Source organism: Panthera onca, chromosome C1 (genome assembly GCF_046562875.1).
Source record: "Panthera onca isolate mPanOnc1 chromosome C1, mPanOnc1 haplotype 2, whole genome shotgun sequence".
NCBI lineage: Eukaryota > Metazoa > Chordata > Mammalia > Carnivora > Felidae > Panthera > Panthera onca.
Window position 1 is genome coordinate 124,721,627 of NC_138346.1, and position 25,954 is coordinate 124,747,580.

General features: G+C 37.5%; 1 protein-coding gene across 2 annotated transcripts in view; it reads right to left on the reverse strand.

Moving 5' to 3' along the window:
• MAGI3 (membrane associated guanylate kinase, WW and PDZ domain containing 3) overlaps positions 1-25,954 on the reverse strand; it is a 246,412-nt gene that overhangs the window by 79,201 nt on the left and 141,257 nt on the right. For both annotated transcript variants that reach the window (XM_060622702.3, XM_060622704.3), the window contains exons 2-3: positions 20,289-20,405; positions 5,794-5,913 (exon numbers count right to left, since the gene is read on the reverse strand). In XM_060622702.3, coding sequence (XP_060478685.3) covers positions 5,794-5,913; positions 20,289-20,405 — 237 coding nt within the window. The remainder of the gene's footprint in view (positions 1-5,793; positions 5,914-20,288; positions 20,406-25,954) is intronic.

The window sequence follows — 25,954 nt, forward strand, 5'->3', positions numbered from 1 at the left end:
CTACATGAATAGTTTGTGGCTCCTGCCAGTTTTGACCTTTTATCAGCCACCATGCCAATGCTCTAAGAAGATAAATATGGTTAGGGAATAAAATACTCACTATATATATTTTAAACATCACATCTTCTAATCAAATTCCTGGGCTCTTAAGCAGGCAATTATTATTATTTTTTTAGTTTTTAAAAAATGTTTATTTATTATTGAGAGACAGAGAGAAACAAAGCATGAGCATGGGAGGGGCAGAGAGAGGGGGAGACACAGAATTCAAAGCAGGCTCCAGGCTCTGAGCTGTCAGCACAGAGTTCGATGCAGGACTCAAGCCCACAAACCACGAGATCATGACCTGAGTTGAAGTTGGACACTTAACCAACTGAGCCAGCCAGGCGTTCTTTAAGCAGGCAATCATGACACTCATCACATAGAGTAAATGAATGGGGTATATAATGAATTATTTGTCCCAGATGAAAAAAGCATAGGTTGTTCACCATAAAACTGAGGCAAATCTACAAATAAGTTCACCTTCAGTAGTGTGTGCCTTGAGGAGAAAGCATTAAGATAAATTCTTTGGAAATCTGACTTAGAGTGGTAATTGTCATTAAAATATTCAAGACAAAACAATGAAATCAAACCAAAACACTTATCAACTACCTCTTATCTCTCCCACTCAATAAGTCCCTTGCTTCCCAATCCATGTTTGAAATGGAGTTATTCCTATCATGTAGATGGATGCAAAGATTCGTATTAAAAGGCTCAGAGGAGGTCTCTGCGAACTTTCTGGGCCACGAGTAATAAAGCAAAGACTCAACGAAGAGGCCAGCTCACACTTCTCTGGGGCAGGGGGCACAGAAACATCCCAAAGAGAGGTCTGGTGGAGGAGAAGGAGGATGCCCCAGGATTTCAATTTCTCCTGCACTGTGTCCCCCAATCATGCTGCCCAGGAATTTGGACATGCCGTGGCAAAAATCAAATGTCCACTTCTCTAAGGACGGTAGTTGTAGTAAAAATGCTAGACACACATGTTACTGTGTAGACTTAGTAATTACTACCCCACTCGAGGAAGTTTAACTGTCTTCCTGGGTGAAATCAGACAAATTTGCAATATTGAGATTGCTACCCATGATCATGAAGATTTTAGGACTTCATAATAAATTCTGGCAGTTTCCTTATTTAAACGTGATTATTGGGCTTAGATTAAAAAAGAAAACTAGGGTTGCTCATAAGGAAATTAGATCTATTTTTCTTGAGTGGTTGGTAAATAGCAAGATTTCAGATACAGCAAGGCATAAAAATGACACAGTTTGTGAGTCCTTCTATATTATTATCAGAAAAAGGTTTTCAGCTTTTTGAAGCTGTTTTGGAAGGCTTCCGCCCCCCCTCTTTTTTCTTTCCTGAAGGTTTTTTAAAATTTTTCAAATGGAATTATCAACTATTAAATATTTTAAATACACACAAAAAACACAGACAAGTGTATTAGAAGCATCCTTATTTACTTAACTTTCCTTTCAGGTCAGATTCCTTTCAGGTCTCCCTTTTATCCCTCTTTAAGGACTTGCATATATGGTCACATATTCAATTAAAGCCCTAACTTCCTGTCTCGGTCCTTCCCGTGCTCTCCTTGAGCTGTCCTGAAGCTGGTATGTGTCATTCCCCTGCACACTATGTACAACCAGGATGCATGTACATGCACACATAATATATAGATACCAGTTTTTGTGAAAGCTTCATAAAGGTTTTTGTCACATTTCATATCTTTTTAAAAATAAATGGTATACTGTATGTATTCTTTTGCATCTTTCTTTTTATACAATTATATTTCTAGGACTTATTCGTGTTCATACATGTAGATTCAAGTCTATTTAACTGCTGTATAATTAGTCCATTTTCATGAAAAATTAAAGCGCACCTCATTAACTCCCCTACTCAAACAGAGTTGTTTCCATTCTCTCACTGTTTCAAATTAATGCTGTAATGACCATTCCGGCATGTGACTACTTACACACAGAGGTAAGGATTTCTCTAGTGTAGGCATCCAAAGAGGGAACTGCTGGGTTCAGAGTTAAGTGCATCTTCAAATTTACCAGCTATTACCAAGATGCTCCCCAAAAGGGGACTGTATCATTTTATACTCTTGCCAGCAGTATATTCGAGTTTCCACTTCCCACAATTATCAGACTTGAAGATTTTTGTCAATCTGATGGGTGTGAAATGGAGCATTTCAATTTGCATTTCCTTTGAATTCAGCACACAGCAATTAATAATATGTAATATGCCACACTGCCAGATCCCATGTTGTTATACTTAACAGAGGGAAATAAAGAAGAATGTCTTTGTGATGTAAGGGTGGAGAAGGACTTCTTTTTTTTTTTTCATGTTTATTTATTTTGAGAGAGAGAGAGTGCACGTGTGAGCAAGCACGGGGGAGGGGCAGAGACAGGGAAAGAGAGGGAGAATCCCAAGCAGGCTCTGTGCCGTCCGCACAGAAGCTGATACAGAGCTCGATCTCATGGTCATGACCTGAGCCAAGATCAAAAGAGTTGGAAGCTCAACTGACTGAGTCACCCAGGCATCCCTAGAGAAGGACTTCTTAAAACTTCTAAAGCACAAATCCTAAGAGAAACAGTGATAAATCTCATACATAAAAATTAAGGATTTCTGGAAGACTGGGTGGCACAGTGAGTTAAGCATCCGACTCTTGATTTCAGTTCAGCTCACAATCTCACGGTTCTTGGGTCTGGGCCCCACAATAGGCTCTGCGCTATCAGCAGGGAGCCTGCTTGGGATTCTCTCTCCTTCTGCCCCTCTTCCATTCTCTAAAACTAAATAAACATTAAAAAAAAAATTAGGGGCGCCTGGGTGGCTCAGTCGGTTAAGCGTCCGACTTCGGCTCAGGTCATGATCTCGCGGTCCGTGAGTTCAAGCCCCACGTCAGGCTCTGTGCTGAGCACTCAGAGCCTGGAGCCTGTTTCAGATTCTGTGTCTCCCTCTCCCTCTGACCCTCCCCCGTTCATGCTCTGTCTCTCTCTCTCTCAAAAATAAATAAACGTTAAAAAAAATTAAAAAAAAAATTAAGGATTTCTGTTCAATGAAGCAACACAGGACAAGCTTATCAGGTGCCAGAATGGGAGGAAACCTCTATAACCAATAAGGAATTAATTTCTAAATAAATATCTAAATATCTAAGAAATGTCTGCAAACGGAGATCCCACTTGAAAAAAACACACGAAAAGACAATTACTAATAGGCATATGAAGACATGCTCAAACTCTCTGACTACCAGAGAAACTTGAATTTAAAGGAGATAGCACTTCTACAACCATCAGACTGGCAAAATTCTGAAGCCGGATGGTGAGGAAGTGGAGTCCTTACTGATGCTGCTGCAGGAACCGACGGGCGATGCAGGGGCAGAGCTACCTCAACCCCTTTACCAGAGCGAGTACAGACAGCCCTTAAAACCCCACAGTTCTGCCCCTGGGTACGTATGCCACAGACACACTCACACAGGTCTAGGAGAGAAGGGTGTCACAGCTTTATCCATGGTGGCGGGGGAGATTGGAAGCAATCTGGAAGTCAATCACTGGGAGAGAGGTTAAGTAAAATGCCGTGGATTCACAACCTGGAGTACTGTGCGGTGCTGAAGACAGCAATGAATTACATGTAAATACAGTATAGCAACATGGGTGAACCCAGAAAACATAGAAACAACTGAAAACGGTTAAAAACTGAATGAGATCTAGAATAATAAAGAGTAAATGCATGCAAATAATAAATGCATGCACACGAGGTGCACAATACACATTTTGCAAGAATGCATACAAACAAAAGCATACATATTAAACACATCAGTCTGGTTGCCACTAAGAGGGAGGTGAATGAGAATAGGCTATTTGCATAAAAATATAAAACGGCAGTGGTCACTTCCTCTTAGAAGCCTTCACAGGCCACCTTATCTTTGATATTCTTACTATTTTCTTTAAATCTCTTGTTTTTTGGGGCGCCTGGGTGGCTCAGTTGGTTAAGCGGCCGAAGCGGCCGACTTCGGCTCAGGTCATGATCTCGCGGTCCGTGAGTTCGAGCCCCACGTCGGGCTCTGTGCTGATAGCTCAGAGCCTGGAGCCTGTTTCAGATTCTGTGTCTCCCTCTCTCTGACCCTCCCCTGTTCATGCTCTGTCTCTCCCTGTCTCAAAAATAAATAAAACGTTAAAAAAAAAATAAAAAAAAAAATCTCATTTTTGTTTCCTTCATAACATCTCCTTTTGATGTTTGATTTTGTTTGTTTTACTAACTTCGTATTTAGATATGGGATTTATTAAGGTAGTATCATTTCATTATTGTTCACTACAGTATCACTATTCCCTCTTACACTGCTTGGCATATAGTGGGGACTTAATAAATGGGTTGCTGAGGGGTGCCTGGGTGGCTCAAGTCAGTTAAGCCTCCGACTCTTGATTTCAGTTCAAGTCACGATCTCATGGTTCATGGGATCGAGCCCTGCACTGGGTTCTGCGCTGATAGCGTGGAGCCTGCTTGGGATTCTTCTCTATCTGCCTCCTCTGCTAGTGCTTTCTCAAAATAATCAAATAAACTTAAAATTTAAAAAAAAAATGGGTTGCTGAATGAATGAATGAATGAATGAATGAGTTGTGGGAGCTAAGCTCAGAACCCGTAGCTGCGGCAAACTGAGCAGGCAAAAGCAAATCACAGAAGACTCTGAAGAGGATTCACAAGCAGAGCTGTGCCAGAGGAAGGCTAGCACGACAGCAATGGGCAGGTGGGGAGCACGGAGAGAAGAAGGTGAACAAATGACATGAACCATAGTAGCCCAGATGCAAGCCAGTCCAAGGCCCACAAGGAAGTGTGAGAGTGAAAAGAAAGGCACTGGAAAAGCTGCTACAGACAAAGAAATGGCTAGATTTGGTAGCAGACACGTGGGAACAGGAGAGAGAGAGGAGGAAGCAAATGACGACTCCACTGTTTTGAGCCCAGGGTGCAGCTAAAGAGAGAAATTACGAATTACTCTTTTGGATACACACAAATGCATGTTTGGATACGCTGAACTCAAGGTCAGTGTTTATTGAACACCATTTCTAGACACTAAGGATACTTCTGAATAAGAAAGACATGATGCTGCCTTCATCAAGCTTGTGAAAAAGGCAACCATGACAGCGTGATGAAGCAATGATGAGGGAGTACGGGAAACCATGGAGCGGACAAGCTTGCCAGGGGAGAGCGGAGGTTAAGGGGGAACAAAGGACGGAACGTGGCCTCATTTAAAAACTGAAACTGATCTTAAGTCTCTGCTTCCTAGAACCAAGTGGGTAGAGAAGAGATAAGAAAAGAAAATCAATTATTCTATTTTTGTTCTCTCCCCCCCACCCCCCAATCTGTATTCTCTCTTCTCCAAGAGAGCCAAGCTGTGTAGACTTTTTAAAGTGCACAGTATTTGGATTCCCAACCACAAACAGAGAGCAATCAACAAACACATGTTGAGTTCACACGATGAATATGAATTTCTATGAAATATGCAAACTGGCCAGTTTGAATGATTTCAGTACATTCTTCACAATCAGCTTCATAATATGATGGAATGCTTCTGCTTATTATTTAATCCCATTTTAGTTAGCAAATGACAAAGAGCCTAACCAAAAGAAAAATTTCCCAAAGACCAACAGAAATTTTTTTTTTACAAAAATGGTATTTTACTGATCAAATTTCCTTTGAAATAATTCTAGTCAGTTTTCTAATAATTCAGATAGTTTTCTAGGTTGCTGCCATTGTCAGTACTTAGGGACATACCATCATACGTTCCACTTTCTAATAATGCGCCACTCTCTTCCAGTGCTTTGAACTGTTCAACAGAAATGAAATTATAGTCCACCCCTGGTACTTCCCCATCCCTGGGGGCCCTTGTAGTGCCTAAGGAAAAAAAACAAGAAAAAAAAAATAGGTTGTAAAGTGCTTTTAAACTTACAAAATATTGAGAATAGAAAATACAGTCTATAGAGAACACATGGGAGAAACACACTACTGAATATATGGTACCTTCTAGAATGACGATCAGAAAATTTTAGATTTAACATTTTTTGGTGAGAGTAGGAAGATAATGTAGAATGACTAAATACACTTTAATAAAATCTACAGATAGCTATGAAATTTGAACCACAAAGACTAAAAAAAGTTTTAGTGTCAAAGGAAGCTTAACTTTCTAAGACACAATTCTTTTTTTTTTTTTTTTAAGTTTATTTATTTTCGGAGAGAGAGAGAGCGTGCGCGCAAGTGAGCGCAGGGGAAGGGCAGAGAGAGAGGGGGAGAAAGAGAATCCCAAGCAGGCTCCGTGCTCTTAGCACAGAGCCCAAAGGAGGGCTTGATCTCACAAACTGTGAGATCATGACTGAGCCTAAACCAAGAGTTGGATGCTTAACCAACTGAGCCACACAGGCGCCCCCAACAGTTAATTCTTTTACTTCACTTATCACTACTTAACATCTGAAGGAAAGATAAATCTACCAATGACAGATTCATATTTCATATTTTGAGGGACATGGTATTCTTTTTTTTTTTTAATTGAAGCAAAGTTGACATACAGTATTAGTCTCAGGTGTATACAGACTTCATTTTCATCAAGCTACATTTGTTTCTTCCCTGGAATAAATGTAAGCTAACCTTCTACTTCCTAGCGTCATGAAGGACAATAAAAAGAGAGACACAATTTTTAAAGGTTCTTGTAATAAACTCTAGTTTAAAAACTTGGACAAATATTAATTATGAAATTATTTTAGATTAATGAATAAAAGGCTTAAGGCTTAAGATAGGTATTCACATATTACACCTTAGCTATTATTAAGTCATTTCAAACACTTCAGAAATACACTGTTTAATGAAATATACTATGGCAATACAATACTAAATTTCTGTCTATTAAAGAATTCATGCTAAAGCAAAATCTTTCAGATCAAAAGTATAAATTCAAGTTACGGAAGCACTGCTACCTTTGACTGAATTTTACAGAATATGAATTAAATTGAAAATTTATTATCAGTTCTAGATACTAGAAAAATTATTTCAAATAGTAGAGAATACAAAAAAGAGATCTAAATATTTAGCCAGGACACAGAGTTAGGATATTGTGGCAAATCCTGTGTAAGAATGCCTTCCCAAACCTCTTCCTCCACTTCTGCTCCCTGTTCATTAATGGCGCTCCAAGCCAGAAACTGGCAAGTCCGCCATCTTAGGTTCTTCTCTCTATTCCACATCTAGTCAACAAATCCGGTTGATTCCATCTCCTGAATATCTCTAGGATTTATATACTTTAATTCATTCTCACACTGACCTAATTCATATCACTATCTATGGTCTCCTAGGTTCAACCGTTGCTCTCCCTGGCTACTCTCCTTACCCAGACTGTAGCCAGTGACTTCTCTTAAAACAATCATCTGGGCAAAAATCCTCTAAATCAATCAAAGGTTTCCCATGATCTTTAGCACTGAAGTCCACACTCTACCTTTCCAGGTTCTTTATTGCCTCACTCCTTTCATATTCTAGGCTTTAAACCTAAGAGGGTTTTTTTTCCCCCAGTTCTTTTAATGTTTCTTGGATTTGCTCACCTCCATAAGGCCTTTGTCCAAGCCATTCTTTTCTCTGGAAGACTTCCTCTTCCCTTTCCCACTCTTACCTCAGCTAATTCCTGGCTTAGAAAGTTTCTTTAGTGGGGCACCTGGGTGGCTCAGTCAGTTAAACCACTGACTTCAGCTCAGGTCATGACCTCACGGTTTGTGGGTTCAAGGCCCATATCACTGTCAGTGCAGAGCCTGCTTTGGATCCTCTGCTCCCTCTCTCTCTGCCCCTACCCTCCCATTCCCCATGTGTGTGTGTGCACGCTCTCTCTCTCTCTCTCCCTCTCTCTCAAAAATAAACATTAAAAAAAAAAAAAGTTTCTTCAAGAAACCTTCCTGGGGTATATGGAACATGAAGGAATCACATCTAAGTGGTTCAAAGTAATAGCCCCAAGTCTTAGCACAGTGAAAGAATCATGGCAGGTACTCAATATAGACAGTTGTCAAGTAAATTACATGAAATTTTACACAAATATAATTAGCAGTGTCTAGAAATATGCTATTATTATAATTCACGGGAAATTATTAATTGCTCTTACTTTTTAGTTGCATTACATTCTATAACATGAAAAACTCCATAAAGATGTTAATAAACCATTAATGGTAACAATCTCAGAAAATAACAATTAAGCCAACACTGTAAGCAACAAAGACTGTATTCAACAAATCTCCCCCCTCATCCTTACCCAACTTCTTATAAAAATGAGCATTTCTTTATCTGCTTTATCTCACAGAGCATACAAAACCTGGAAAACATAACTTTCTTTCTTGTTAAATATTTTTTTGTCAAATTTGTTTTTTCATATATACTGACTAAACTACATCGTTAGTTCCCCAAAAAGCTAATAGCTCTTAGCTCCATATAAAGTAAAAGTTAACATTGGAAAATAAATTTAATGATTAAATTTAAAATTTATAATGATCTGTGATAGATGAAAAACGTGGCCACAATATTTTGTACCTCCTCCCATCAAGAGATGGAGCAGCCTCCTGCCTCATCTCTAAAATCTAGACTGGATCTATGGTTTGCTTTCAGTAATTTAAGGTGGAGGATGTGATTTTGTACAATTTCAGGAGTCTAGGCTTTCATCTTTGCCTTATTAGAATGGTTCCACCACCAAGCATGGAAGTATAGTCTAGACTATGATGAGAGAGCCTCACCCAAACAGCACCAGGGTTCCAGACTTGTGAGTGAGGCCATCTTAACCCATACAATCTGCGTGGAGGTGCCAATGACCGCAGCCACAAGAGTTGTCCCAGTTGAGTCATCCGACTCATGGAATCATGAGAAATAATGCATGATGGTTATTTCAAGTCATTAAGTGCTGGGCTGGTTTGTTATTTGGGAAAGGCTAATTAAAATATTATCCAAATAAATTCTACTATAACACATAATGATTATATAAAACTCGACTTAAGAGAAAACCATATTACAGTTAACACTATAAAAAGAGCACTGATCCAAGGGGCAGGAGTTACTCTATATTTTAGTCTAGAATTGTTATTAACAGTAGAATTTTAAACAAGCACTGAATCCTTCTGGGCCTCCTTCTCTTTCTGCAAAGTGGTGTTGAGCAAGATGATGTTCATGATTCTTTCCATTAGAGGTATGAAATGTTATGTGTGACATATACGTTTCCAAGACTTAAAAAGTAGCTTTAACGTTAATTCTCTTAACAAATATGGATTATTACAAATTTTCACATCTTATCCCCAAAAATGTATAATCCCACACACATAAAAAGTTCTCTCCCTTTCTCTACATTACCTCATTGTCTTCAGCATTCCAGAAAATTTATCTTTATATTCTCCTGATACTCTATATATTTAATGTAAAACTTTCTGTATTGCCTCCAGTAACCACTATAATTCTTTTTACGTAAAACTTCCTCTGAATCGTGTTTGCACACAGTCTCCAACTCCTCTCCTCTCACTCTCTCTTGAGCCCATTCCAATCAGATCACTGCCCCACACACTCCGCTGAGACAATCCGCTGTATTCATCAGGAGTCTCCACTTTGCTTCACCCAATGCTCGAGTCTCAGTCCTCATATTACCCGACCTTGTGTCAACATTTGATAAAACTGACCATTCCCCTCTTTTGCTTTATTCTGAAACCTACAGAAAGTTTCATAAAACATATATGTAAAGTTTAACAAGTAGTAATATATCAAATCCATCCAAGTGAAGAAGGAGAATATCACCAGGGCACCAAAAGCCCTCTTGAATGCCTCCAATCATACTTCTCTCCTTCCCCTCACCCCCAAAGGTACCCACCATCTTGATATTTGTGATGATGATTCCCTTTCTTCTTTCAAATGTTTACCAACTATGTAATGCATTCCTAAGCAACATAGCTTAATTTTGCCTATTTTATAACTTCATATGAATAGAATCATGCCATATGCATTCTTTTAGGTCCACATTAACACGTGCCAAGTTTTTAAACTTCTGCCGACATGTAACGGCATCTCACTGTGTGTTTAATGTACAACTGGGTTTTGAGATTATACGTTCTTTTTCAAATATTTACTAGCCATAGATATTTCTTCAGTTGTGAAGTGACTGTTCAAGGTTTTTGCCACTTCTCTATTGCCTTGCCTATCTTCTAAAATTTGGTTTGTATTTCTTTACATTCTGGATACGACAGTGCATCATCAAATCTCAGTAATCAACGGCTTCTAAAATGCACCACTATCTTATCACTAAAAAAGAAAACAAAATGACAATTAAAATTGAAAGACACCACCTACTGAAAGCTACAATCCAAGTGGAGAGAGGTTAAAATGTGAAATAGCTGTATCTTAGCACTGAGGAAGCACTGCCATCCTCTGTCACATACAGCATCGCAAAGGGGGAGTTTCTGCAAATATGTGAAATGTGCTTCCTAGAAACAGTGCTCTATGCAAAACTGTGTTCCCCAAATAGTAGATAGAGGTTATGGAGAAAATAGGGTCAGAGTTGACTTCTCAAAACCTAGAGCAACTTTGTTACCAGAGCACTAGCAAAACCAATAACCCCCCCTAATTAAAAATATTAATACAATTTAAGATTTTAAATTCCTAAGAAAAACATCAGACTAAGTAAAATTCTTTGTCTTCAGAAAATGACTTTAAAAAAAAGAAATGAATAGATAGCTTGACAGGAAGGGGTATGAGGAGGGTTGAGGCTACTGAATAATGAAGATAAGATCAGGCAAAATGTGCAATAAATGATTTTAAGATAAAGCACATGTTCAAATTGAGAAGAGGCCAAATCAAGGCGAACGGGCATCGCGTATGGTGCATACAACATTCAACTATGTTTGCATATTCCTTCTACTTGCCGCTACTTGATGACACAAAACATTAGCTTGCTGGAGGAAATGGAAAGAACCAATATTACTTCCATTAAATTGATATCATTATCCCACCTACTTACCAATCATCTATGAACTTGGTTATTATAGAAACCAATGTTGTAGCAGAACAGACAGTATCTTCTCCTACTCTGTGATTTTTTTCATCTTTTTTAATGGTCTTTTAATGATAATAGTTTTTCATTTTATTGTAGTTAAATTTATCAATCCTCTCCTTTATAGCTAATGCTTCCGTGCCTCGTTGAAGAAATCCTTCCAAAGGCCATGGAGATATTCTATATTCTTTGTTAAAAGCATCACAACTCTGCCTTTTACACCTAATAGTTTAATGCACTAAAATAGATCTCTCTTGACTTGATGGGAGATAGTGGTCGGGCTTCTGTTTTCTTCCAGAAGGTTATTCAACACAATTTATTGAAAAGTCAATTATTTTCCCCTTTGATCAGGCATATTACTTCTGTCACAGAAATCTTATACAGAAACTTCTACATAAAACTAGGTGTGTGACTGGATTTTCTATTACATCCCATTTACCCACTGACCATTCCTGCACCATTATCACAGTGCTGTAATTATTATATTTTCATGATAAATCTTGATATTTAGGAGAGCAAGTTCACCTATTCTGTTTTTTCCATTTATAGCCCTTCCATATAAAATCTGGAATCAGAGAAAGAGGTTAAAAATGCTGGAATTTTTATGGGATTAGAATGAATCTATTAATCAATTTGAGGAGAGCTGTTATCTTCACCATAGTGAATCTTTAATCCAGGAACAAGAAATCTGTCAGTATATTTACATCTTCTTCCTGGTCCCTTAGTTTTGCCTCATAGAAGTCTTTACACTTCTTTTGAGATTAAGTTCTAGGCATTTCAAATACCTATATGCTATTATAAATATTTTTGTAAACTTCCATTTTCTGATTATTGAGAATACAGAAAGAATACAGTTGTGGGAATCCACTTGGTCACTTTATTTGGATATAATTGACCTACAATCAAAATTCACTAATTCTAACAGTACAATTCTGTGAGTGTGGGGACCCATCACCCCTAAAAGTTTTCTTGTGCCTCTTTGCAGTCCCCACCCTGTGGCAGCCACTGATCTGGTGTCACTGTAGTTTTGTCTTTAATGGAATCTCATAGAAACAGAATCATACATTAATTTGATTCCAGTAGTGGGTTGTATCTGGCTTCTTTCACTTAGCAGGAGGCTTTTGAGATCTATCCTTGTTGTGATTCAATATACTTTTATTGCGTAAGTGGTATTCTATTGAATACACCAAAATTTGATTATGCATTTACCATTGACGGGTATTTGGGTTGGTTCCAGATTTTGGACATTCTAAATAAAGAAGCTATAAAGTTACAAGTCTTTGGGCAGACATATATTTAAATTTATGTTGGGTTAATATCTAGGAAATGCTGGGTCGTATGGTAAGTCTATGCTTAACTTTAAAAGAAAATGCCCTAAAGTTAGTATACGTTGCAGTCTCACCAACTCATATATGAGAGCTGCAGTTGATTTACATTAGGGTTTTCATGTAAGAATTCCTTCTTGAAGTTTTCTTGGCAAATTGACTTTTTCAAAAGCCCAAGAAAAATCAGTTGGTAGGGAAAATGCGAAAACAAAGTATTACAATTCTCCTGTGAGAATTAAAGCTTAATCATTGGACAGACACGTTACTGATTTGAAGGAATCTAAGGATATCAACTGAAATCAAGAGCAAAAAATACTGAAAAGTGAAACCAAACGGTAAAGTTGGCATTTCCACAGCAGCACGTGGGAGAGCAGCAGTCACAATGCACTCGTCAGTCTTACTTGCAGCTGTTCCCTGGGCTACAAGTGTGAGGTCAAGGCCCTGTCTGCTAACAGTGAGTCTTTCTTGCAAATACAGTATTAGTGAGATTAAATGCGTCTATACTTTATATAAATCCTATGACTGGTATTCCCAAAAAAAATCACAGGTTTTGAAAGCAAAACAAGTCCTTAAGTTGGCAGTTCTGACATGGGAGTCTATGTAATCATTTCACCTTGAAGGAAGATCTGAATATTATTTGAATACTATCCAACAATGTCCTTTGGCCTTTTCCACTGCTTGAGTATGTGTTATGAGTTTCAGTGCTTTGTAAATAATAGAAGAAATGCGAAGAGAAGTGAACATCGTTGTGGAACACTCCAAACCTGAAATCTGAAACTGGTCTAAAATCTAAGGTAGAAGCAATATGGATTTCAATGGCAAAACCAACATCAGGGCAAGGAGACAACATATTTTCACCATTAAAAAAGAAAACAAGCTTATTCAAATGACCACTGACTAGCGCCTAACAATTTGAAGAGCATCGATGCAATATGGAAAAATTTTCTATACCGGAATATTTGCAACCAAGCAAAGTCAGAACTATCGGCTAATACAATTGATACTTGTGTGCTTTATAATTTCATTTTAGGAGTGAAAATTTCAAATATTATATATGTGCAGTACTCTTCCAAATTTTAACTGATTTTTATTTGGCATTTATTTTGTGTTAATGTTCCCATCTTTTAATGTCTTCTATTAGCAAATGTCTGTATCAGGTAGAGAGAAGTGCTGAAAAGTGTTATCATAATCTTGTTATATAAGTTTATAATAATAACAAACCATTTGATTTTTAAAGTGGTTGGTACACTCAGGAGAATCGATCCATACCACGGTGTTTGTGGCCATCATTCCCGCCATAATGGTCAAGGGCAGCAGTCATGTGGGTTCCCACGGTGCTTGGTTCAGCTAACTCTTCATCATAACGAACCGCAGTTAATACGGGGATCAAACTGTGATGCCACTTCTTGTCATGAACTGTGAGCACCCGGCTTTCCACTGGAACGAGCATGGCACTGTGCTCATGGCCCAAGAACACAACCAAATCTAAAATTCCTTCTTGGCAGGTCTGTGTCCTGGGACCACTACCAGTACTGATTCTGTATTAGTCAGGATCCAAACAGGAGAGAAACATGGTAACTTGAACAAGGCCAGCTTAATATAACCAATTATTAACTATTTACAAGGAATTAACTAAGAGGAAATAAAAGAGCACCCTAAAGCTGAGGGAGAATACTCCAATGAGGAACAAACTTGGAAGGGAAGAACGCTCCCAAACTCTGGGATTCAGACCTGTGTGGAGAAGGTGTGGTAGCAGTGATGGATCTGGTTCACAGTTGGTGGGTCAAGGCTGATGGACAGGGAACAACCTCGTGGAGTACTGATGAAATTAACCAGCAAGCTGCCTGTGGTGGGGGGTGTTTTGAACCTAACAAAACCATCTGGGACCCTGGCTGGACTTGCCAGAAACCCAGTAGAAAACCACTTACAGGGGATATTGTTGAAATGTGGGGAGCCACTGGGGTGCCCATCAAACTCATCAGGAAACTGCAAGGAAATCAGCAGGTGCGCTGGTAGAACTCATGAAGCACCATGAATGGGAGTTGAATTTTGTCAAATGTTTTATCTGCATCTATTTGAAAAGATATGTTTTTTTGTTTTGTTTTCTTTTCTTTTCCAGTCTATTACTATCCTAGTTTCATATGTTATCCCAACCTTGCATTCCTGGGACAAATACCACTTGGTCATAATGTATTATCCTTTTTACATATTGCTATATATTGATTTGCTAAAATATTTTAAGGAGTTTTAAGTCTATGTTCACGAAAAACTGTGTCTAATGTTATTTTCTTCTAACGTCTTTGGTTTTAGAATTGAATGAGTTGAGAAATTCCCTCCTCCTGTATTTTCTCAAAGAATCTGTGTAGAATTTGTATTATTTCTTTAAATATCTGGAATAATTCACCTGTACCATCTGGACCTGATGCTTTCTTAGAGGGAAAGTTACAAACTACAAATTCAATTCCTTTAATAAACTTAGAAGTTATTCAGTTATCTCTTTCTTCTTGAGTGAGCACTTGTAGTTTTTGCCTTCTGAGGAATTTTTCCATTTCATCTGAGTTGTTGAGTTTACTGTCACAAAGTTGTTCAGACTATTCCTGATTGTTCACTTAACATCTGTAGGATTTTTAATGATGCTATCTCTTTCACTCCTGATGCTGTTATAGTGTGTTCTCTCTCGTCACCTGAACAGTATGGCTAGAAGTATACCAGTTTTATTGATCAGAAAGAACCAGCTTTAGGTTTCATTGATTTTTCTTTATTTTCTGGTTTATCAGTTTCTGCTTTTATCTTTATTATTTCCTTCCTTCTACTTAATTTGGGTTTACTTTGCTCTTCTTTTGCTAAATTCTTAAAGTAGAAGTTTAGATCATTGATTGACATATTTATTATTTTCTAAGTATTTAGCCCTATAAATTTTCCTCTAAACACTGTTGTAACAGCAGTATTGGTATGTTGGGTTTGATTATGTTTTGAGATGCTGATGTAATATTTTGTAATTTTCCTTGTGGCTTTAACTCACAAGTTATTTAGAAGTGTGCTAATTTCCAAATATTCAGAGATTTTCCAGATGATTTTCTGTTAAGTGATTTCTTGCAATCCCTTTATGATCACAGGATATATTTTGTATAATTTAAATCCTTTTAAATTTATTGAATCTTGTTTTATGGCCTGGAGTATGGTCTTTATTTGTAAATGTCCTATGTGCACTAGAAAAGAATGTATAGTCTTCTGTTGTTGGGAAGCATGTTCTAGTAAATAGCAATTAGGTCAAGTTGGTTCAAAGTGTTATCCAGGTCAGAATCACCTTAGTGATTTTTTGCTTACTTTCCCTAAAGAGGGTGTTGAAATCTTGAACTCTAATTAAGAAGTAGTCTACTTCCTTCCAGTTCTAGCACTGTGGTATCATTTTCATCCCATCTGTAGCATTTCCTTTACTGTTTCTTATAGTGCAAGTCTGCTGGTAAAAAATTCCCTCACCATTTTTTATTTATTTATTTTTGGTCTGAAAAATTCTTTATTTCTCTTAAGGATGTAGAAATCTTTTGTTGTATGTAGCAATCTAGGTTGGCAGTTTTTCCTTTCAGCATGTTGAAAATGACATTTGATTGACTTCTGGCTTGTATTGGTTTCTGTTGACAAGTCTGCAGTCATTCTTTATTCCCTTGTATTTAATGTATCTTTTTTCTGTCTTTCACATTTTCTCTATCACTGGTTTTCAGCAATTAGATTATAATACACTTGGATGTGTTTTTTTACGTTTCTTCTGTTTGGGGTTTGTTGAGATCCATAGTTCTGCAGATTTATAGTTTTCGTCAAATTTAAAATTTTTTCAGCCTATTTCATCATATATCTTGTTTGTTTCCTCCCCATCTCTGCTTTGACAGTATGCATCATTCAATATGAACAGATCACAGTCCTGTTCTGCCTATAATCCTATTTCTGAAAATAGCTGTTACATATATCTTGACCAATTGCTAGTTGTTTACAGTAAGAAGGTAAATCTAGTACCAGTTAGTCATTCATGGTAGAAGTAGAAATGTCTCTCTCTGGTTACTTAAAAAAAATAGTTTATGTCTTTAGTCTTTTTCCTCTCTGTTTCAGTTTGATTCATTTATATTGCTATGTCTTCAAGTTCACTGATTTTTCTCTTCTGTAGCTTCCACCCTGCTATTGAGCCTATCCACTGAATTTCTAAAGTTCCATTTAGTTCTTTTAAAAAAATATTCTATTTTCTCTTAATTTTATTCACATGGTTCTTTAAATCCTTGATCATATTTATGACTCTAAATGTGTGGTATGGTTATACGTGTTTATATTTCTGTTTTGTTTTTTTCTATCAGCTGACTTTTCTTTTGATTGTGGGCCATATTTTCTTCTCATCTCATAATTTTTATTAGATGCTGGGCATTTAAATATTATGCTATTCAGTGTCAAGATTTTGTTGTCTTCCTTTAAAGAGTGTTAATAATCCCCCTTTCCTCCCTCCCTCCCTCCCTCCCTTCTTTTCTTTCTGCTAACAGTTAAGTCATATGCATATCTGCTTGATATTTTGGGGCTTGCTTAATTAAACTTTGTTAAAGTGGGTTCCAAGGAGCTTACACCAATTTTAGTCCTACTAGTAAGCCATAACCTTTACGAGGTCTCTTCACTCAGGTGGGCTAGAACTCAGATTCTCCCAGCCTTATGTAAGCTCTGGAAACTGCTAGCCTTACAGTTCCCAGAGAGTCTTTGCCTGGCCATGTAGAGTCTCATCCTATACATTCTCAGCTTGGTCTTCAGCAACAGACTCAAGGGGACACCTGTGCAGATTATTTGAGCTCCTTTTCTTTATAGCTCTCTCTTCTCTGACACTGTCCTGCAAATCTCAGGCACTTCAGACTTCTTGAACTCAGATTTCTGTCCCTTCAACTCAGAATCCTCTGTACTCTGCTTGGGCTCTCCCTCCCTGTGCTGTGGCCCGGAAAGTGCCTCTAGGCAGAAGACCGAGTAACCATAGGACTCCTTCGTGTATAGTCTCCTTTCTCTTAGGAATCACAGTCTTGTCCTTTCTACAGTGCAGTGTCTGACAATGGAGAAGTCTTTCTTTCTCTTATTATTTTTTTTGCTCAAATTGTTTCAGGTTTTGTCAGTGGGCACCCCTTCTAGATGACTTTTTTTGAAAATGTGCTTCTGATATGTCACCATAGTTTTTCAGGCATTTACATACTTTCTGGTTCAATTAGATGTTCCAAGCTCATCTTATACTTTCCTTGTCCCAGACCTGGAATCAGAATTGTCCCCAAGAATATTTAGTATCTTTTAGTAAAGAATGGTAATTACAGACTTTTTGGTGTGTTAACTGTTACCGATATATCACTGCATTCTTGGAGGAGTTATGGGCACTTCAATGTGTAGGTTAATAGGTCCTGTTAGGATCTGAAAAGGCTGCAGCTGTTTGGATCTAATGAATTAAAACTGAATAAACTATAGCTCCTTTCTAGGACAAAACCACACACTGAGGGAAAACTGCAAAACTAGGACAGTACAAGTACACTTAAAAGAAGATCCAAGTAAAAGTGCAGAGTACAGCACAAAGTACAAGTACGTATTTTTATTAACTTGTTTTAACAAGGGAAGAGGGAGCTCAAGAGCTATGAATGCTACCCTGAGACACCCCATGCAGGCAAAATACCAAGTTACTTAGAAGGGAATAAATATCAGGTTGTTTTCAGACTTTCAAGGAGCAATGCTTTATGCCATAAGACAAATAATTGACTAACAGAGCTAAGATAGTCAAGGAAAGAAAATATGAGCCAAACATTTCATATACATCCAAACAAACTTAAAAGTATAAAGGCCACAGGCCAACTACGATGATCCTCTGACTCCTTCCTCGGAAATCTCATGGAGAAGAAGCTTTAGAAAACCAAAGTTAATGAAGAAACAACAACATAAGAATTGGCAGTTAGATTCAGTATGTATTTGCCCACAGGATAAAGAATAAATGATGAGTATAAAGGTGAGAGTACCGTAGGTAATGGCTGTTTGCTTTGTTAATATAGACATAGATCAAGTATCAAAAAATGGTGAAAATGAGGAAAGCATATGAAAAGCTTGCTGAATTTGTTTGTAGTAAGAAGATATTATTTCAAGTCACATGATGGGAGGGAGGAAGAAGCAATAACTAGATCATTTAATATTGCTCACAGTTGGGACAAAAACAAAAAGAAGGAAGGAGGAATAGGGTGTTACATAAAAATATTAAGGGAGCCATTAGAATAAGGATACAAACCTTTCTAAAAAGAGAGAGATGATATAAAATAGACTACTTGGTGAAAGGTTTTATATAAAAGATGTGTATATGGGCAAAACAGAAAGCCGTAACAAAACAGAGACTAAAGACCTCGATCCCATCAATAAATATACACAAAGTTTCACACTGGCTACAAAGTCTCCACCACTATTTGTACAATGAAGAGCTTCAGAAAGATGGAAGAATAAAAAGACAGATAAAGATATACTAGGCAAATGCAAAGAAAAAGAGGCAGGAGTTGCGATTCTGAAATCTGACAAGGCAGATTTATAGGAGGAAATTGCAGATAAGGAGTTGGATTTAAAAGCAAAAACCAGAACAGTTTATACCACGTTAAAGAGTCTGGACTTGTACTCACTGCGAGACTTTGAAGGATAAACTGTAGATGGACAGCTGTAGATGGACAGGAGTCGAGTCAAACGTACACTTTAAAGACAGACCAGGTGGAGGGGTTGTGGGTGGAAGGCGAGGCTGCAGCTCGAATGGGGAAGGGGACAGGCACTGACGGCTACTCCAGGACAGGAGGTTTGCATTCATGTTCTCATTTTAATTCTAATAACTACATAAGGTTATCTCTTGTTACTCACATTTTACATATGGAGATTCTGAGGCTCAGGAAAATCAAGTAACTTGTCCAAGGATCTAGATTTTTTACCTAGCTCTTTGCCGCTACATAATTCTATTTGTTTTAAAAGAAAAAAAAGTCCAAGCAAGAAAGGGTGAGGGTCTAAGGTAGTACAGAGATCGATACTGAAGGAACGTGATTAGAAAGGCTTGGTGATGGACTGGACACTGTGTAAGAGTAAATAACAAGAAAAAGAAATAAAGACATTTCAGAGCCATTCAGAGAGCTACTATCTACAAGGAGTTACAAATACATTGAAAAAGAAAACAAACTAGAACATCTTTTTAGGCCTTTTTATTGTTTACTGCTTGTTCTTCCCCAACTTGCTCTAAAACCAAAACGTAAGCATACGTGATTTCTTGTTATGTGATAAACACACACACACACACATACACACACACACACACACACACACACACACACAAGCATCATTATAACAAGAACCAGGTCCTATGAAAACTATGGCAACTGGAATAGTTATACAAACATCTAGATAAAACTTCAAAATAGATTACCACAAAGACGCCACAGTGTGCTACTTTTTTTTTTCTTTGAAGGAGGGGCAGATCTTAAAGTTAGTAATGTGCCAATAATTAATACAAAAATGTTTGTTCTCAGTGTACAAGGCATTGAGAGCAAAAAAAAAAAAAAAAAAAAGTCTTCTTACTGACTAAACTCTAGGAACTGATTTAGAACAGAAAATCAGGTTAGCAAAATGTACCTGTGTTAATCTTAAACTCTTAAAGCCTAATGACTTCTTTAAAAAGTTACAATATAGAATCTTCTAGCTTTTCTATTTTAAAAGCACAAACCCTGCATGACTTCTGAAAACGTTTCTCCTTATCCAGTATTTGTTTCAATCTAGTGTTCCAACTTAGTCTTCCCAATTTCATATGAGATACTCTACTGATTTCTACTTGTTTGATTAATTAAATAAGGATATATTGGCCTCCTTTCCTTTTTGTTCCATCTCATACTTACATGGAATGGTTCTCAAGTAGAGATTATCTCTGATCACTTGCTGCAATTTGTGGTCAATTGATCCTTTCTGAAACTGAAGACTCAGGTAATGTCGCAAATCTTTATTAATGACTTTGCCTACAAAAAAAAAAAACACACACACACACACACACAGAAGAAAAAACACAGAACTGTTAGATCTCCAGTTAGATACTGATGCTAGTGACTGAATGCTCTTAAAGCTTTTAGCTATAAACAGGAAAAAAAAAAAAAACCAGAGTATTTTACTAAAAACAAAGTTTTGCTAAAAACAAACTATTATAGTACCAAAATATACATACCTGTAATATATAATGTGGGCATAATTTTACAGTAGTAGGGGAGGGAGAAGGTATAGGTTAGAGAATATGACAAATGCCCAAGGTAAGTTCCATCTTTGTCTTTAAATACCATCTACATACAGGTAACTTCTAGCTTCTTATGTCTCGATTCCTGACCTAGGTCCACCCAGCTCCAAAGCCACCAAACTCATTCATGTATATTGCAGATATGTTTGAAAGTCAAATAAGCATCTCAAATCTTCACCTGAAAACAGAACTCTTAATTCCACCCTCCCCCAAGTTTTCCTCCATGCTAGTTTTCCTTGTCTTAGCAAATAATAGCACTGTCAACCCAGCAGAACAAACCCAAAAGCTAGAAATCAGAAGTTTCCGATTTCTCCTTTTCACTTCTATCCTCCAGATCCACTCCATTAGCAACTTTTGTCATTTCTACCTCCAAAACATATCCCATACTGTCCACTTCTCTCCATTCCCATCACCTCCACCCTAATCTGGGCCAGCATCATTTCCCATCTGGAATTCTGTAACAGCCTTCTAATAGACTCCCTGAATCCATTCGTGCCTCCTTCCTGTTCCCACCATTTGCACAGAAGCCAGAGTGAGATTACAAACATAAGCCAGATAATCACCAGTCTGTTTAGCCTACCCACCACCACCCCACCCCCATGACTACTTATCGCACTTGGAATAAAATCCAAACTTCCACGTGTTCTAGCTTTAGCCATCTCTGACCCAAAACCATTCATGCCAACCCCTCACCAACCATGCTTCCACCTGCACTGGTCAGCCAAATGGGCTCTACCTCAGAGCCTTCTGCCTATCTGAACAGGCATTTTCTGTCCATTCACTTGACTCTTAGATCCAATATGAATAAATAAGAGAATGATGGATTTTTTTTTTCTTATTTGTGGGGAAAATGGGAGCTAAACAGAGGACTGTTAGAGCTCTCAGAGAAACGTTAAGCAGAAAAACGGAGGACTGCAGAAATCTGATAGCAGTGAATTTATAGTAAAGGTTGAATTTGAAATGAAAATCAAAGCAATCCAAACACTGTTCATTAGATAAGGCTTCACATGATTACCAAAGAGCAATGCTACGACAGAATGGATTACTGTACTGAGTAAGAAATGACTGGGTGATTAAAATACACTCTTTGTTTATTTGGAACAGCTTAATTATGACAAGGTTAGATAAGCGAAAAGGTTACCACATATCAGTTCATTCTTTCAACTATTATTTCATAATGTAACATTTCTAATCCCCCCCCCCCCCTCTTTTTGGTCTTTTCTCACAGGTATAAACAAGCAAAACCAACTGAGACGGTGTTAATATAAGCAGAAAACCAGGATGCTGCTAAAGTGTAGAGATAACATTCGGATCCTAAACTAATAAACACGAACCAGAAAGTCCCTGTTTTGCCTTGCCAAAAACAGATGCTGAGGAAGGGACACAGGTCTGTGATCAAAGAAGAAAGCCTGACAGATATTTACAGGGATAACACAGAAGAATCCCTGGTCCCAGAAGTTGCTTCTTCCGGGCATTCCGGAGCTCCACCAACCTGAGTTCCATTCAGATGGAATCATATTACGCCATTTCTCATTTTCATCACGGTAGGTGCTCATTACTGGGTGAAAGAAAAACCTAATTCCTAATCAGTACTATACAGTCTCATTTCTTATTGAACAAAAACATACCCAATAATGAGTTTATTAAGTATTTTATAAATAGGTAAGGTGTGTTCCAAATGCTTTGTAATAAATATTACCCAAAACCTTTGATGGATTGTTTTATAGGTGCTGAGAAGTCTTAGTGATATTTGCAGGCGTTTAGAGTTTATGAATTGAGAGAGAATGCATCATTGTTTTTTTCCCATTTAAGATATTATAGTACAGGCTCCAATTATCTAAAAGCCTGCTATCCGACATATTTTCATGAATACACTCTATTTGGATAAAGGATAATGCCTCTGTAATTCAAACAGACAATCTGAGTCAAAACTTTTTCTTTAACTCAGATTTTGTTGTTTTTTTTTTTTTTTAATTTGAAACTTTGCTGCAATATATGGTATAGCTCACAGAGGTAACTATAAAATGCTAAGAACTCAGATTGGATTTTAATCCAGTTAAAACAGATTTAATCCATTAAATTAGATATGATGAAAGACAGAGCCATAATAAAAATCACAGACCACAAGTTACAGCATACAGGGATTTCTCAAGGTGGATATTGAAGTTAAAACACCACATTTTCTGTTTCAAGGACCTATGAGATCTTAAGACTGAGAGGCCAGGTAAAGCAGAAAGAACTAGATTCCAAGAATCGTACCCAGGATTATCAGGGCTGGAACTGCACTCTCAATTATCACCCACAACCCCTGCGGAGATTCTGGATGCAACAGGGAGATAAAGAGTTGAAAAGAAAAGGGTGAGGGACAGTTTCACAAATGTGATCTTTTATTTAAAATGTGTGAGTCATTCAAAAAAGTTATCAGCACCTTCAAAGTTGGAGACAAAATATTACAAATATCACTGAAATGTCAATTATAAAAGATTAACAACTCATATGGGTTGGCATTCTTTAAGATTAATAATTAATAATAAAATATACTGGATGTAGTGGTCATCATGGACATCCTTGCCTCAAGAAACCAAAGGAACATCTGTAAGGGGACAGAATATTATAGTTCCCTCTTTGATTGGATTCCAGGGAATTTGCTTTAAAAAAAATAAAACACAAATATCCTGAGTAGGCAGATGACTATGGAATTACTAGAAGGCCAACAGAAACGTTAACTCACAGAAACACTGCTGAGTATATCTAGATTATCAGGCTGTAAAGAAACTTCTGTCTTTTATTTAGGCAGAGTTTCACAGAAACTTGACATTTCAAGGGTATAAAAAACATTGACTTGGGATTAATACAGTTGTCACTCAACAAGTAAGAGAAAAGATTCTTCATAATTTAGGCAGCCACCCAGCCCACCCAGGCAGCCTTTGCTTTAAGTGTTAAGATTATTCCCCGACTTCTAAGTGATTTATAAGTTTATTCGCGAAACTTAAAAATAGATCTATATACCTTACAAATACAGCTCAGGTGTGGAAAAGTCTGTAACCGAAATGTCAATCATATGAATAAATCCAGGCACTCAAGTTTCAAAATACAAATCTTTAGTCAAAAGAACTCCTAAGTATAAATCCATACTTTCTGAATATATTCAAATTAATATTCAATAGCAGTTCTCTCTGAGGAATCCGTGTATAGAGACACAGGTTATTAGTTAGATAAACCCTAGGGCATGCCAGCATGGTTGTGGCCATGGAACCAGCTGTAAATCAATCTAATCGTCAAAATCTCACTGCCTTTTCCATAAGGATAGTCGAAGAGACTTTGTCAACCACTTGCTAAAGTCAAGGTATTACATGACTGTACTATTCTCTAATCCAGCGGTAATTACAGAATCGGGGGGAGGGGGGGATGAGATTGGTTTGGCATATCTTGTTCATATAAATTCACGCTGATTCATGGTCACCATCCTATTCTTTTCTAAACACTTAAAATATTTTATATTTTTTCAATCTCTTCAAATTTAGCCAGTTTCAGGTTAAGGAAGTGGACTTGGCTTTTCACAATCCATTTCATGCCTTTTTGGAAACTGGAACATTTGCCTCTCTTCAGTCTCCTGGTACTTTCCACATTCCCCATGATTTCATAAAGAATACTGACAATAACCCGGAGATAAAATCTTCAGTGCCTTCAACTCCCGGGAGGCGATTCAGTTGAGTTTTGAAAATGTACATTCGTTTAAAGTGAATGGAACTTTTACTACCTCCTCATTTTTTTAAATTTAATTTCTCCCATTTCAGGCTGTTTGTTTTCCTTTAACTGTTGGAAGAGTAATTCTGCTAGTTCCAGATTATGGAAGCGAAGTAAGAACGGTAAATGTCTGATTTCTGCCTGCAAACAGCTAACATTAACAACATCTTCCGATGAAGCAAGCCTACTTCCTTTTTCCTTCCTGTTGTTCTTGCTCCAGACATCACCTTAAAAGCATTTCGTGCTCTCTGAAGTATCTTAGCTACTTTTGAGCTCTGGCCTGTAGAGAAGAAAATTCTTAAATGTTCATTTCTTACATCTACTTAGCTCTGTATTAATGTGATCATGTGCTTCTTCCATTTGTCAGCATATACATCTTTTAAGAATTTTTTATAAGTTTATTTATCTTGAAAGAGAGTAAGCATGAGCAGGGGAGAGGCAGAGAGAGAGGGAGAGAAACAATCAGAAGCAGGCTCTGTGCACTGTCAGCATGGAGCCCTAGGTGGGGCTTGATCTCATGAACCATGAGACCATGACCTGAGCTGAAATCAAGTTCACAGCTTAACCGACTGAGCCACTCGGGTGTCCCAATCATATACATCTTTTAAAAACTGTGAGCTGCTCAGTGCATTCTGTGTACCCATAAGAATTCCTCACATAACTCTTCTTTTAGAAATCTCTAGTCTTAGAACCGCACCTAGAGATGCTATAAACTTTTAAAAATCTGTTTTCCTCAAAGGCAAAAAGTATGGGCATAACCACGTCCTGGTTCTCTTCCTTACTACGGTGACTGTATAACAGTCAAGTGACTTCCCCCAATCAACCATTCAATCTAACTACCTCAATACAACTAACGTTACCATTAGTCCTTTCCCATTAGACCTGGCAGTGTATTTTATTGTTCCCTCCACCTCGTGAGCTCTACAGAAGTAGGAGCAAGCTCCATGAAAGTGGTAAGAAGATCTACATAAGCTCCAAAGGGGCTCCAAATCTATATACTCCATATTGGCTCCTTGGTTAAGGCAGGGTGCCCCTAAAACAAAATAAATCAAACGGTAGTCTTTTTGTTTGTGAAACTGCAAATGGTATTTGAACAAGACTTTTCTAGAAAGTCAACCTACATATTTCATAGTAAAATATATTTTATGACACAGAAGTCATTCAAAATTATCTCACACAGTTGTTAAACATAGAAGTTTGTCAGCTGAGGGCCAAGCCTTGGTTTGTTTTTACAGATTAATACCCGTATCTAGCATACAGAATGAATGAATCAGTTTACTTTTATATTTTTGATTTTTCATTTGACCCTCTCTATCCTTGAATACATGAAATTTTAGAAGAGAATCCTCATCTGATACAGCACTCTTTAATAGTCTCTATACAACTTTATCCTAAACTGTGTTTCTTAAACCATGAAACTGATTTTATTTTAACACTCAAAATACTAAATTTTCATTGAAGCAGCATGCTCTGTAAGTGTTTAAAAGTAGGTTTAATTATAGTTTATATCCTAATTCCTCAAATTCTGTTCTT